At 37.2% G+C, this 13,641-nt stretch overlaps 2 protein-coding genes across 3 annotated transcripts; one reads left to right on the forward strand and one right to left on the reverse strand.

The window, feature by feature from the left end:
* The first annotated feature begins 299 nt into the window (after positions 1 to 299).
* On the forward strand, positions 300 to 3,716 carry LOC113298974 (methyltetrahydroprotoberberine 14-monooxygenase-like). 2 transcript variants are annotated; one of them, XM_026547881.1, is made up of 4 exons: positions 300 to 678; positions 1,827 to 2,386; positions 2,462 to 2,799; positions 2,885 to 3,716. In XM_026547881.1, exons 2-4 carry the CDS (start codon positions 1,924 to 1,926, stop codon positions 3,491 to 3,493), a joined length of 1,410 nt encoding a protein of 469 aa, XP_026403666.1. In that variant the 5' UTR covers positions 300 to 678; positions 1,827 to 1,923; the 3' UTR covers positions 3,494 to 3,716. The 2 variants fall into 2 exon arrangements, with proteins under 2 accessions (XP_026403666.1, XP_026403665.1); XM_026547880.1 differs by lacking the exon at positions 300 to 678 and having other exon boundaries at positions 1,600 to 2,386.
* Positions 3,717 to 11,461: 7,745 nt separating this feature from the next.
* On the reverse strand, positions 11,462 to 13,002 carry LOC113295492. Its single transcript, XM_026543823.1, has 3 exons — positions 12,747 to 13,002; positions 12,562 to 12,631; positions 11,462 to 12,320 (listed from the first exon to the last, which is right to left on the reverse strand). Exons 1-3 carry the CDS (start codon positions 13,000 to 13,002, stop codon positions 11,462 to 11,464), a joined length of 1,185 nt encoding a protein of 394 aa, XP_026399608.1.
* Between the last annotated feature and the right edge of the window lie 639 nt (positions 13,003 to 13,641).

Consider the following 13,641-nt stretch of genomic DNA (forward strand, 5'->3'; position numbering starts at 1 on the left):
TAAGGATATCAAGGTCTTTTAAAAACTCGGGGCCTAAATTTAAACTTTTTTTAATTAAGGGCCTCATATTATGGGTTATCCATGGGTTGGGTCTGAACCTAATTTCCCCTTTTCAAACTGATTGCTAGTGAAATTTTAAATTGCAACTATTGGGCTTTTGTTGGCTGCAAGTTGTCTGAATATGGGCTTCAAGTAGTATGTCTTCATGCCTTCGGATTAGGTGGCTTTCGCTATCTTTGGTCCTGATCTATTTGTATTTCCCAATCTGTATGCTTCAATTGTAGTCGTAATTGTAGTACCATCTTCCTCCTTAATCGTCTTTGCCTTTTCCTGTTATTGCAGACGAATTAAAAATTGTGCCGAGGTAGATGGTCGGCTCAGAGTCAAGTATCTCGTCTTGTAAGAAATATCCACCTTGGGTTATTTGAAATTCTTGGGTATACCTCTGGCTCTGTTTAAGCTTGCATCTGGAGTTCAAATTCCTGGATGGTAGCAGTTCTCTTCGGGATAGCTGCTTTAACACTTGTTCAAGATGGTGTTTGGAGTGTCTTAACGAGTTGAATTCGAAACGACTGAATACAGATGGTTCATGATTCGAAGAGACTATTCAACTGGGTCTGGCCTCGGTGATTAGTTCTTGGTTTTTGCCACAGTGAGGAAATTAAAATCTTAAAGGAGGTACTTTTTTGATAATAACTACAACAACTGATATTCCATAAATTTCGATCTGTTATATGAAAATGTGATTAGAAGATGAATTAGTTAAGTTTGGTGTAAACTAAATCAATCTAAGTCCGAATTTGTCATAAATTAAACCAAATAATGTAGAAAGTTTTCTAACTTTGTTTCCTCCCTATAGCAAAAGTTACTTCAACTATCGGGCCACCTTTTCTTTTCTTTTTTTAAGCGTTAAAATGTTATGCTTGTAACTTTGTAGCCTACAAACCAACCTCTCCACTTATTTGATTCATATTCATGAATATTCCAAACTTATTACTTCATCCATTCCAAAAAAGATAGGCCGGTAGTATTTTAAGTTTATTGTATTTATGTCTCGTCACATGGCACATCCCATCTACATAAGCTCTAAAATCCAAACGAAAAATCCACGAATTTGTTTACTTTTATTTTTTGAGAAGTCTATGCATTTGATTGTCATTTGTTACTGCCAATGTTGTTGAGGTGTCATATTCCGAGTTTTTTAATGCATTTCCGATAAACTGGTATCCCATTTGTAGCCGTGATTTTTTTTTTTTATCAGGATAAATTGAAAACACGTTCCTTTAATTACCGGGTTGCACATTGTCTGCTCCTTTTATTCAAGGCTGTTAATAGGGATATCATTTTGCTTGGTGGTATACCAACCCAAAGACAGTTGCTTTTTTGTCCTGTATATATTGGTACACCCCCAAACAAAATGTACCCATCAGCAGCCTTGCTTTTATTGGCTAAAAACTTGTGACCGATATCCACTTGTCTTCCATTGTTTACCGTAACTTGACGGTAAAAATACGAGTCACGGGTAGCTCGTGTTGAGGACTTATATCGAAAATACAAACAAATATAAAATGAAAAAGTATTCGAAGATATACTACACGCTTTTAATTAGAAACTCAGGCCGCCATGCAAAGGCAGCCCAATTCTCATTTTCCACTTATATATTAGTGTTTCAAATGTGCCAGTTCTAATCAACAACAAAGTTCGAAGCTTCATAAATTAATGGAGTTCATCAACATTTCAAAGCTGATTTACTCTTCTTTGAATCCTTATTATATCCTCGTTCTTATAATCATAATTATCATCACTAATGTCTTGCTCAAAACCAGTACTAAGAAGACGAATTCATCATCGTCATCATCAAAAGCCAAAAAAGCCCCAGAAGTATCAGGTGCATGGCCAATCATAGGTCATCAACTTCTACTGATGAGCAAAACCGAAAGCCCATACATGACTCTAGGAGCCATGGCTGACAAATACGGACCGGCATTCACCATTCGTTCCGGCTGCCATGAAATCCTAGTCCTCAGTAGTTGGGAGATGATAAAAGATTGTTTCACTACCAACGACGCATTGTTTTCAAACCGTCCAGCTCCGTTGAATGTTAAACACTTGTTTAACTACGAAGAATCGCTGGGGTTCGCACCTTATGGGCCGCTCTGGAAAGAACTGCGAAAGATATCCGCGCAACAACTCCTCTCTAATCAGCAACTAAGGCTGTGGAAACACTTGAAGTATAAAGAAATCGATGCTTCGTTTAATGATCTCAATGAGTTATGCGACAAAAATGGTGGTACTGCTCAAGTTAGGATGGACTACTGGTTCGCGTTCATGACGTACAACATCTCTGCTGCAGTCGTCGCCGGGTGCGAAAGCCAAGATCCGAAAAGTAAATTAATACTCCATCAATTAATGATTTTTTTATCGCTATTTTAATCAAACTCTAATTATCATTCTATTGCAGGTTCTGTAGTTCGGGAACTATACAAGAAGGCAATGGAGAAGGCATTGAATCTTACAGCGGTATTTTCAATTTCAGATGTAGTTCCATGCCTCGAGTGGGTTGATCGACTGAGAGGTCTTGTAAGGGATATGCAGTCTTGCAGAGATGAATTGAACTCTATTGCTGAGGGTTTTATTGAAGAGCGTCGTCAAAAGAGACGCTTGAGGTCGTCGTCCTTATCATCAGGACATAAGGAAGGTGATGGTGACCAAAATTTCATCGACGTTCTTTTGACATTTGGGGAAAAATCCCAACTTCCTGGAGAAAACCATGAACTAGTCATCCAATCCATGATCCTGGTATAATCGCGTTAGCTACGTAGTTGATTACTTCTGTTTATTAACTTGCAGTTCTTATACGTGATTAATTTGAACATATGTGCAGGACATGTTATCTGGCAGTAGTGACACAACATACGTGACCCTTACTTGGCTTCTTGGCCTGTTGTTGAACAATCCGCACGTAATGGAACGCGCAAGAGAAGAACTGGATATGCACGTCGGAAAAAATAAACAAGTGGAAGAATCCGACATTCCTCAGCTCGTGTACATACAAGCAATCATCAAAGAATCGATGCGATTGTATCCAGCTGCAGCGCTGCTGCCGAGGATGACAATGGAGGCCTGTGTAGTTGGTGGGTTTCAAGTTCCAGCCGGTGGTCATTTGTATCTAAACATATGGAAGATCCAAAGAGATCCAACTGTGTGGGAGAACCCATCGGAATACCGGCCGGAGAGATTTTTAGCGGAAGAGAAAGCAGATGTGGATGTAAAAGGTCAGAACTATGAGTTGATACCGTTTGGAGTGGGTCGGAGGATGTGTCCAGGAGTAACTTCAGCGTTGCAAGTGATGCATTTGGTGGTGGCTCGTCTTATTCACGGGTTTGAAATGAGGGCAGCAACACCAGATGGGAAGGCGGATATGACAGAAACAGTAGGAATGGTTACATTTAACAAGAACCCTCTTGAAGTAATAATGACCAAACGCTTTTAATTAGTCATATTGCTCACTGCTCCACCATTCTCGTTTTTGCACCCACATTGACGGCCAAAATTCTCTTTGGCGATGTCTAGGTAGTTGCAAGTTTTGGTTGTCCTGCGGTTATGTTCGTAATCCACTGTATGGAGATTTTACGGTTCTATTCCTATGTACTCTGTATTAACTGTTCAATAAAATGTTAAGCTTGGGACGGTCGTTTCCTTGAAATGTTGGCATATATGTTTCTCGGGATCGCATTTTCGAATGCAAATTGCTGTAAAACTAATATGACATCCCAAGCAAAAGACTATAAAAAGTATTCATGTGAACCTCCAAAGTACTTATTTTTCCTTTTGCTTGTCGCATTGAAGTACTTCAAATCTTTAAGAAAGCAAAGGAGCAACAACATATAAGATACCTAAAAGACATGGCAAAACCAATAATGTAGCAAAGCCGTTTCCCAACTCACACTCCTGCTACATCTTTTCCTCCAAACTCCTTAATGGTGTCCCTCAATAGAGAAACGAAAGCTTGAGCCGTTAGTGTGTACGAAAGACCACTCTATTCTTTGCACCCAGTCCTAGATATCTTTTGGGACATCTTTCGGGAAATAAGCGTCGTGCTCGATGATTTCCGAAACAAAACATTCTATCTCGAGTAATCTAGGCATATCATTCACGAATTTTACTGTATGCACGAATTACTCCATTATGGTATTAGTTGATTAAGTGCCAAGAATGAGCAAGATCAGCTCATTGGTTGGAGTCAGCATGGACCAAATACATCGAAAGATAATGCAGCCCGAAGTTTGGACAGTAGTTAGTGAATTAAGGTCATCTCCTTAGGTTCAATTGATCTAGGCATTTGGAACTTCTACGTAACAAGTGACTCACAATAATGCATACCTAGTACACTTACTCCACCAATGACTTCTTGGCTTATATGATCCTTTGTTTAATTATAGAGAAACATGATTATCATTATCGCTTATCGAAAAGAAGAAAAAAAAGAAACATGATGGTCGTCTGATCCTGATTTTTTCTCTTAAATATTTTTTTTTTTTTAATTTCTCTCAATAATGCTAATGATTTTTGGCGGCTTGAAATTGCAAGAGACAAAAATGCAAAGAAAAAAACAATGTACTTATATATACGAGTAGTTTTTTTATTTCATCTTTTCCCGCAACTCACGTCTCATCTCATCTGACACTGAAATCAAGTGCTTGAAATGTGTTAAAACAAAACAACATGCGGCTGCTTTCCTTCACCATAATATGTGGTGACGTTTGTCTTTTGGCCGACAATGAATTACAGTTTTCTCGTGGTGAATTAGGTACAAGTTGCGTCACTTGCGGGTATGGCGCATGACCATTGCGCATCATGCTCTTGAGTTTGCTCATTCCGTACTTGGGTAGGGTGGTTTTCCTTCTATAAGACATAATTTCATGCGTCATGGCTCGATCAAGTCAACAATCTCAACCCAAGCACTATGCCACCACGAGTGACTCCTATTTCAACCTAAGCCCCATCACCCACACTATTTCACCATGTACCTAAATATTTGTCACTTTGCCACCGCCAGTACTGACAGCTATTTCAACATAAGATTTTCTATTTTTCAAGCATCTATTTATGGAACACCAGATGACACAAACGAGTGCAGGTATAATTGGACAGCGACTAAGAGAAAATACTTGAAATCCTTTCTTAGTTGATGTAAATTTTGAAATCAAGGATGTGAGTCACCTGAGTTGCAGAAAGATATTGGGAGACCTTTTAAAAAAATTGGGATCGCTTATTATTAAAATATAAAATAATTGAAAAGCAAAAGTATTATATTTAGCTGATTTATTATTAAAATATATAAAAAAATATATAAAAAAAATTGAAAAACAAAAATATTATATTTAGCTGATTTATTGATTCTTTCTTTATATGATGCAATCCACATACATATATAGGCGGAATAGTCAAAATAGACATACACTCAAATGTGATGATTTCCAAGCAAATATAGAAGTAAAAATCGTTTTGAAATTTGGACTCCGCCTATGAAAATTCCGCCTATATAATAGGTACAAAGGGAGTAATTTCTTTTAGGGTTATTTTGTTTTTGGTTGTCCAATTTTTAAGTTTGGTCTAACATTTGTCCAGGTTGGTGTTTTGTATTTGGAATTGACGTTGACCCATGTTGACTCGGTTAAATACCTACTTCTGTTTAGAAATTATATTAAAAAACTAAATAAAATAAAATTATTATGAAGTTTACTATCATGCCCTTCACTTTCCAAACATTTCACATGAACTCATCTTTTACCCTCTCCAAACCCATCACCGCCGCCACCACCACTTTTTGTGCCGCCATCACAACCACCTCCAGCTTTCTCCGTAACCCTAACTCAGTGACATTCCCATCAATTGAAGGGAACTGATTTCCAGACGGGAATCCAAACGAGTTTACACAAATCAAACAAAATAAAAACCCTAATTCAAACCAACAACAAATCAAATCCCAATCAAAAAAATTCTTTCTGAATTCCAGAAGCAAAATCGCAATCTAATGCCACTTCTCAATATCATCAATTCTGATATCACATCAGTGATTCAATCCCTCCATACAAAACCCTTCTATTGGCACCTGTTTTGAATCCTTGAAGTCTCGATCTCACACCAACAGAAACCATATAATTTCAAATCTCACCACTCTCTACACAGAAACCCCATCTCCCTTCACATCCGTTCACGCCTAAAACACTGCCCATACAACCACCATTTAAGCAAGATCATCTCAGGCAAAATACATTCGAGTACCAGCAAAACACCACCACCGACTTTAATTGTATCGACCAAACAACCCCAATCAAAATTGCATGAGGTATATGGTGGATGTTTGTTTCGGTGGGGAGGAGGAAGATGAAAGAGGAAATACTTTTTAGGTCAATATACCATTAAATATCTGTGACCGTTCCCGTGTTGTTTTTTCCTTTTTTGCCTTCTCTCCCGATAAATTCCTCTTTCCGAAACTGAGAAACAATTTTTCAGTGAGTGATTCTTTCTGAAACGGAGAAAAAAAAATTCCAAACTGAGAAACAATTTTCCATGGATTTTAATCTGCTCCTGTTTTTAATTTAGGGTTTTCACCCAATTCAAATCTGTTATCAGATATCTTACTCTTCTTCATCTCCTTCTTTTGGTCGTTTTACTTCCTCCTCCTGGTTTTCACCCAATTCAAATTTGTTCAATTGATTAGTTAGATTGAGGTTTATCATGGGTTGGTATTAAAGAAAGTCTGTGTTTAGTTTGTAGGTCTGATTGGTTAAGTAAAAATGCGATTGTGAAGATAAGATGAGTTTCAATAACCAAATACTTCCTGCAAGTGAAATGGGTTTTGACCTGAATCAATGAGGATTCACCCTATAACTGTTTGATAAAATTACCAAGTGAAATGGGTTTTGACCTGAATCAAACTCCTGAGGATACTCTATCTCAAGGTAATTTTCCATCAACTACTCCAATTACAATTCCATCTCCAATTACTACAATTCCATCTCCAATTACAATTCCATCTCCAACTATTAGAGATTTAAATCAATATTGTCTCATCGATTTGAATGAATGTTACCCGGAAGAAAATGATAATGGTGATAGTGAAGAAGAAGAAGAAGAAGAAGAGGAGGAGGAGGAGGAGATACACTGTCCCTTTAACACCATTGCAGAACCAGAACCTATTCGCCATGGAAATAAGAAGAAGAATTTAACTTCTGATGTGAAGAGAAGAATTCTTGAAAAATTGATGCAAGGGAGCATAGATGGGAAACTTCACAGGGGACTAATCACTGATACTGCGGCTCGGTTTGGAGTTGGATTTCGAACGGTTTCGAGATTATGGAATTGTGCAAAACTGGCTAATGCAAATGGAGATGTAGTTGATATCTCTTCTAAGATGGTCAATAGAGTTGGTAGAAAGAGAATTCAATTAGATTTAGATAGAATTAAGTTGATACCTCTTCGCAAACGAACAACAATAAGAGGAATAGCACACGAACTAAACTTGTCAACATCAACCGTACATCGACTAATCAAGAATGGAAATCTTCGACCACATTCAAATTCCTTGAGGCCGGGACTTACGGATGAAAACAAGATAGCAAGGGTGAAGTTTTGCTTGAAAATGATAGACAAAGGTATGGACCAATCTTCAAATTCATTCATTGACATGTTGGATCGGATTCATATATATGAAAAATGGTTTTACATTACAAGAAGAGCACAAAAGTATTATCTTCATTCCGAAGAAGAAGAGCCTTTACGCACATGCAAAAGTAAGAATTTTATCACCAAAATCATGTTTTTAACAGCCGTGGCTCGTCCTCGCTTGGGTTTTGATGGTAAGATCGGAATATGGCCTTTTGTTGTTAAAGAAGCCGCAAAAAGGACCAGCAAAAACCGCAAAGCTGGGACAATGGAAACCAAGGCAATGAAATCTATTGACAAAGATGTTATGAGGTGTTTTCTGATTGAGAAATTGCTGCCTGCTATCAAGAAGAAATGGCCATTTAATAATTGTAATAAAATCTTTATACAACAAGATAATGCAAAACCGCATGTCCACGAGAATGATAAAGAATTTTTGGAAGCGGTTCGAAGTTACGGGTTAGATATCGAGTTGTTGTGTCAACCTCCGAACAGCCCCGACTTGAATGTTTTAGACATGGGGTTCTTCAGCGCTATATCTGCACTTCATCATACTGATGCTCCAACCACAGTAGACGAGTTTATCGCAAGTGTTACGAGAGCGTTTGAAATTTTCTCGGTTGAAGAAGCAAACAATGTTTTCATAACTTTACAATCTTGCATGAAGGAGATTCTTGGAATCAAGGGTGGGATTCACTACAAGATTCCCCATATGCATAAATGGCGTTTAATTAGAGATGGCCAACTCCCTAATGTACTTGAGTGTGATCCTCAAGAATTGAATGAGGCAAGGGAATTTATCAAGGAGTATGAAATTTCGCAACAAAGTTCTTCAGGTATGTGATTTCATACTTGTTTTTTCTTTGCCTTGAATTGATTGTTTTTATAATTACCTCATTGTTGTTTTCCTCATATTTGGCCCTCAATGAATTTGCTTATTACTGTATCTAGATCTGAAGTAGAATTCAGTATACATTCCGCAGAACTGAACCACATAAATAAGACTACAAGAAAACTTCATGCTATGAATTTTCGACTAGACCACACTAATCGAACTTTCAACTCTTGAGCCAGCTGCCTCTCTCAGATGTTAACATATTTCACCTCTTTGCTCAGTTTTTTTATTCCCTCCTTCAATGTTGCCTTCCTGCTCTCTTTAAAATTCCATAGCTCCGGAATTACAGTTGCGTCATTATCTACCCTCTCCATAATAACAGTTTGTACAGCATGTGCTACTGCTGGGTTATAGAAAACTTATTGTTTCCTGCTCTCTTTAACATTTTAACATTTTTCCCAGCCATACCATTAACAGTGCATACAAATGTTAGTTGGAAGACATTTTAATGTGCAAATTTGAGGCTCTATTTGCTAGATTCTCAGTTGCTGCAAATCATAGTGCGGCTTATAGGGCTGTTAATATTAGGCTCTATTTGCTAGATTCTGTAAATTATGTCGCCTTTGCATTGCACTATAACTGGAAACAAATCTCATTAGCAACTTTAAATAATCTTTGCTAATGGAACCATGTATTTTTTTCCTATTGGGTATTGATCAGTTTTTGACCCTATGAAAGCAAATCAAATGAAGGCGAATACGAAAAGAAAAAGAACGGGCCAGATTGCTATGGACTTTAAACAAACTATCATTGGCAACGATACTTACCAGAGCTGGCTTAAGGACGCCTCTGACCTTGTTGGAAGAAAGAAGGTTTTAATATTGCACCACCTTCTATGTACTCTGCAGTCTTTTCCTTGTAGCTAAAAACACCTTTGTACTATGATGTTTTTGCAGAGAGCCAAATCTATCAATAAAATGAAGATAGCACAGCTCATGGACCTTCCTCCAGTAGCGATTGTATGTGGGTTGGCAGGAAAGCACTGCACAGAGGTCTATTATCTGAAGCCACTGCTTGAGCTATATAGGAGAAGCATCCACATTCGTCCACCTCGTGATTCAGCACCCAAGCCACCTGAACCAGTAAGCTTATTATCTCTTGCTTGATTTCGTACATACAATTGCGTACAGTTTTTTAACAATGCAACTACTCCAGCAGCCCCCACAATTGCAAACAATTTATAGTAGACAGACCATAAATGTAAATTTATAGATCCACAATGTATTATCTTGATTGGTTTAAGGTTTAAATATACACAGATAAATTATTAGCCTCATGTGGCTTTGAGACACCTTTGAACAATAACTTATACAGATAGATGAAATGCCTGATTTTTAATTGTCTATCTTCTCCATCTCTCTTAAATTAATGATTAATTTCTCGTCTTGTAACTCTCTATATAATGCCTTCCTCTCTGTCCCTCTTTATATATAGCTAGAGTTTTTCTTGCACCGGCCTTTATGAATTACTACTTGTGCACGATCATATATGCACTGTAGTGGGTGGCAATGATGACAAGCCAACATGTAGGATCCGAGAATTGACCCATTCGAATGCAAATTGTGCATTTAATGATTCTTTTCTATACATATATCCATCTGAATTTTATACCACGATGCTATTATTGATCAAAGCCACTGCGGAGGAAACTTGATGTTGTTAAAGCCATGTGGTTTAGCATTTAATGATTCTTTTCTATACATCTATCCATCTCACAGATGATTTTGTTGGAAGTTTGATGTTGTTAAATCCACCGCGGAGGAAACTTGGTCATTTCTTTAACTGGTGGTGTAACTGGTGCTCTTATTAACAATAGCCTTATGTTCTGTTATTTATGTTTGTCTCTTTGTGTGTTCTGATTAGGTCGTTCCGCTTATCCCAATGGAAGAAAACAATGGCTTTGGTGCTTAATGGTTAAGACCATTACTGGAAGCAAACTATTTCATTCCTTGTACGGACCATGGGGAAGAAATGTCCAAAAGTGAATGTAAATATTTCTGCTTGGATTGTATGGGTAAATCCATCTGTTCTTACTGTCTGATTCATCATAAAGAATATCGTATTGTTCAAGTAAGTTTTTTCGTTTCTTTTTCTTTATTTTTTTTTGGATTTTTGAAAACCCACTTCGAAGATTGAACTCTTATTACTCCAATTGCAGATAAGGAGGTCTAACTACCACAACGTTATAAGGGTTAATGAAGTTCAGGAGCACATAGACATTTCTGGTGTTCAACATTATGCAATCAACAATGCTGAAATCGTTTTTCTCAACGAACGCCCTCAATTAAGACATGGTAAAGGAGTTACAAATACATGTGAAATTTGTGCCAGGACTTTGCTTGATTCATTCAGATTTTGTTCTTTGGGTTGTAAGGTAATTTTCAGTCAACTATACACAGAACCCATCACTTGAATGGCGCTGTAGGTTATGCATCAACAAAAAGAAGCAACGATTCGAGTTACTGAAAATTCTCATACTTCTACCAAGAAAAGATGGATATATCAATTTATGGAATGCAATTGAAGAAAATCAAACAGAAGAGAAGGGTGAAATCGATGGGGAAGAAAAATCACCTGGAGAGTTGTAAAAAGTAACTGTTACGATGATGGTTAGGGCACAAGATTGGGTTTGTTGTTACAATGATGGTCTTTGCTGTAATGGCGGCGATGGTGTTGCTGGTGGTGATTTTTGTGGGAAAAGATGGAGCTGAAGGAGGCTTGTAATGGCGGTGAAGGTGTTTCGGTGATATAATGGTGATAGAGAAAAAAACGATTTTATGAAGGTTAAAAGCGTAAAATTGAAATCTAGTACCCTCCCAATTAGGCAACCAGCCTATATTTTTGTAACATCTATTTTAGGAAACCAGCCTATAATAAAAGAACGGAGGGAGTATATTAATCCTCATTAGAAATGAGACGTTGCATAATACAATTAGGTGGAACATCATAAACCCACCATCTGTTTAAAAAGTTTGAAATTGCAAATTGAACCAAGTCATGAGCAATTGAATTTGCGTCTCTAGGAACAACTAAAAAGCTAACTTCGCTGAAATCCTTGACGCGATCATGAATAGAGAGAACAGTGGATCGAATATTCCAAGGAATATCGTTCATGTTCCCTATTATAGCTTTCGGAATCTCCTCAGCATCACCTTCAACAATGATTTTAGAGAATTGTAATCTTCTCGCCAACTGTAGACCAAGACCATATGCTTTAGCTTCTGCCACCGTTGATGAGAAGGAATCAAAACAAAATGCACCACTTCCTAAATGTAGGCCATAGGAATCTCTAGCCACTGCTGATGCAGCTCCTCTACCGTTATTATATGCAGCATCTACATTAATCTTAATGTAGAACGGAGGAGGAGGATTCCACTGAATTGAATTTTGTCGCTGTAAAATAGCTGAAGAACAAAAATTCAATGCATGGTGTAAGTCGAAAAACTTGAAATCTTCCAAAGCTTTACGAATACAAATTGGAACTAAAGGTTGTGTGATGTTGAAGACTTTATCATTCCTCATTTTCCATATATTCCAAAGAATACACGAACCTAGATTTAACATTATGCCTTGATCATTCTTTTCTAACCATTGCTGGATAATTTCCATAGATAGAACGCCATCCTGGATATCAATATTTAATGGACTTTCTTGAAATACGGCTTTTGAAAATTGACAGGAGAATAAAAGATGATGAACATATCCTTCTTCTGAGTGACAAAGAGGGCATATATTCTGAATATGAGTATTAAATCTAGATAAATTACCATAGACAGCCAGCCTATTGTGAAGAACCTTCCATATAAATGTATGTATTTTTGGTTGAGTCTTCATATTTTTCCAAAAACTTTTCCACGGGAACGAAGAAATAGAAGAACTTGTAGCCACATTGTCTGCCAAAATTTTGTAGCAGGATTTCGTAGTGAAAATTCCTGACTTAGTTTTTAACCAAACTAGTTTATCTTCAACAGACTCATCTTGTGGAATATAGATACTTAAGATTGCTTCCACATGATTCTCCGGAAAAAGATGCATTAGAAGTTCCACATTCCATACCCTTTGACCCTGTATAAAAAGATCTGAAGTCCATTTAACCTGAATTGTCGAATGAGAAAGTCTTGTTGGTCTAAACCCGGTATATTTGGCACCCATGGGTCATTCCAAATATTGATTGAATTACCTGAACCTATAGACCAACAACAATTATTTATGAAGATCTCTTTAACAGATAACATATCTTTCCATGTTTTTGAATCCCCTGGATTCGGATTACAATCCCAAAAAGAGACTGACTGTAAGTATTTGGCATTGTATAGCTTCACCCATGTTGCATCAGCATTTGTTAAAAACCGCCAGACCAGTTTTGCGACCAAAGAAACATTAACCTGCTCCATATTTCTTAAACCAAGACCTTCATCTTCCTTGGCTTTTGCCATTTTTTCCCCAATTGATAAAATGGCATTCCCTGGTGCTTGTATCATGGCCCCACCAGAAAGATCTCTGAATATGTGAAATATGATTTGTGACTCCTTTTGGAAGTTTATTAGTTCCCATTAAGTAGATAGGGATTGCAGATAACGCATTTTTGGATAAAACCGTTCTACCAGCACAGTTAACAAAGAAAGACCGATATCCAGAAAGTTTATTTCCAAACTTTGCTACTAAAGGCTCATGTGTTTCAATACTATAATCAGATTTCAAGGGAAAAGATCCTAAGTACTTTCATTAACTTCCATTTCCTTAACTCTAAATTTCTGAATAGTTCTCCATCTGTTAAAATAAGAACAACCATTACTGAAGTGTATCGAAGATTTTGAGAAGTTTATAATATGTCCCGACAATGAAGAATAAGTATCCAGAATAGACTTCAATTTCTGCACGTTTTCCTCTGAATTTTTTCCAAAGAAGAACAGATCATCAACAAACATAAGATGACTTATTGAAGGTGCAGTATTATTGAATTTGTATCTAGTGTACAAATTTAATTCTTCAAACCTTGCCATGAGAAGAGACAAGCCTTGAGAACAGATAATGAATAAAGATGGATATAGGGGACAACCCTGTCGTAATCCCCT

This window comes from Papaver somniferum, chromosome 7, assembly GCF_003573695.1.
Source record: "Papaver somniferum cultivar HN1 chromosome 7, ASM357369v1, whole genome shotgun sequence".
NCBI lineage: Eukaryota > Viridiplantae > Streptophyta > Magnoliopsida > Ranunculales > Papaveraceae > Papaver > Papaver somniferum.

Coding starts and splice junctions, on each gene's coding strand:
- LOC113298974 (XM_026547880.1), top strand. CDS start 1,720: ATGGAGTTCATCAACATTTCAAAGCTGATTTACTCTTCTTTGAATCCT. Junction 2,387..2,461: donor CGAAAGCCAAGATCCGAAAA/GTAAATTAATAC, acceptor ATTCTATTGCAG/GTTCTGTAGTTCGGGAACTA. Junction 2,800..2,884: donor TCATCCAATCCATGATCCTG/GTATAATCGCGT, acceptor ACATATGTGCAG/GACATGTTATCTGGCAGTAG.
- LOC113295492 (XM_026543823.1), bottom strand. CDS start 13,002: ATGGCAAAAGCCAAGGAAGATGAAGGTCTTGGTTTAAGAAATATGGAG. Junction 12,632..12,746: donor TTGTTGGTCTATAGGTTCAG/GTAATTCAATCA, acceptor CTTTTTATACAG/GGTCAAAGGGTATGGAATGT. Junction 12,321..12,561: donor TCATGTGGAAGCAATCTTAA/GTATCTATATTC, acceptor TAATTTATCTAG/ATTTAATACTCATATTCAGA.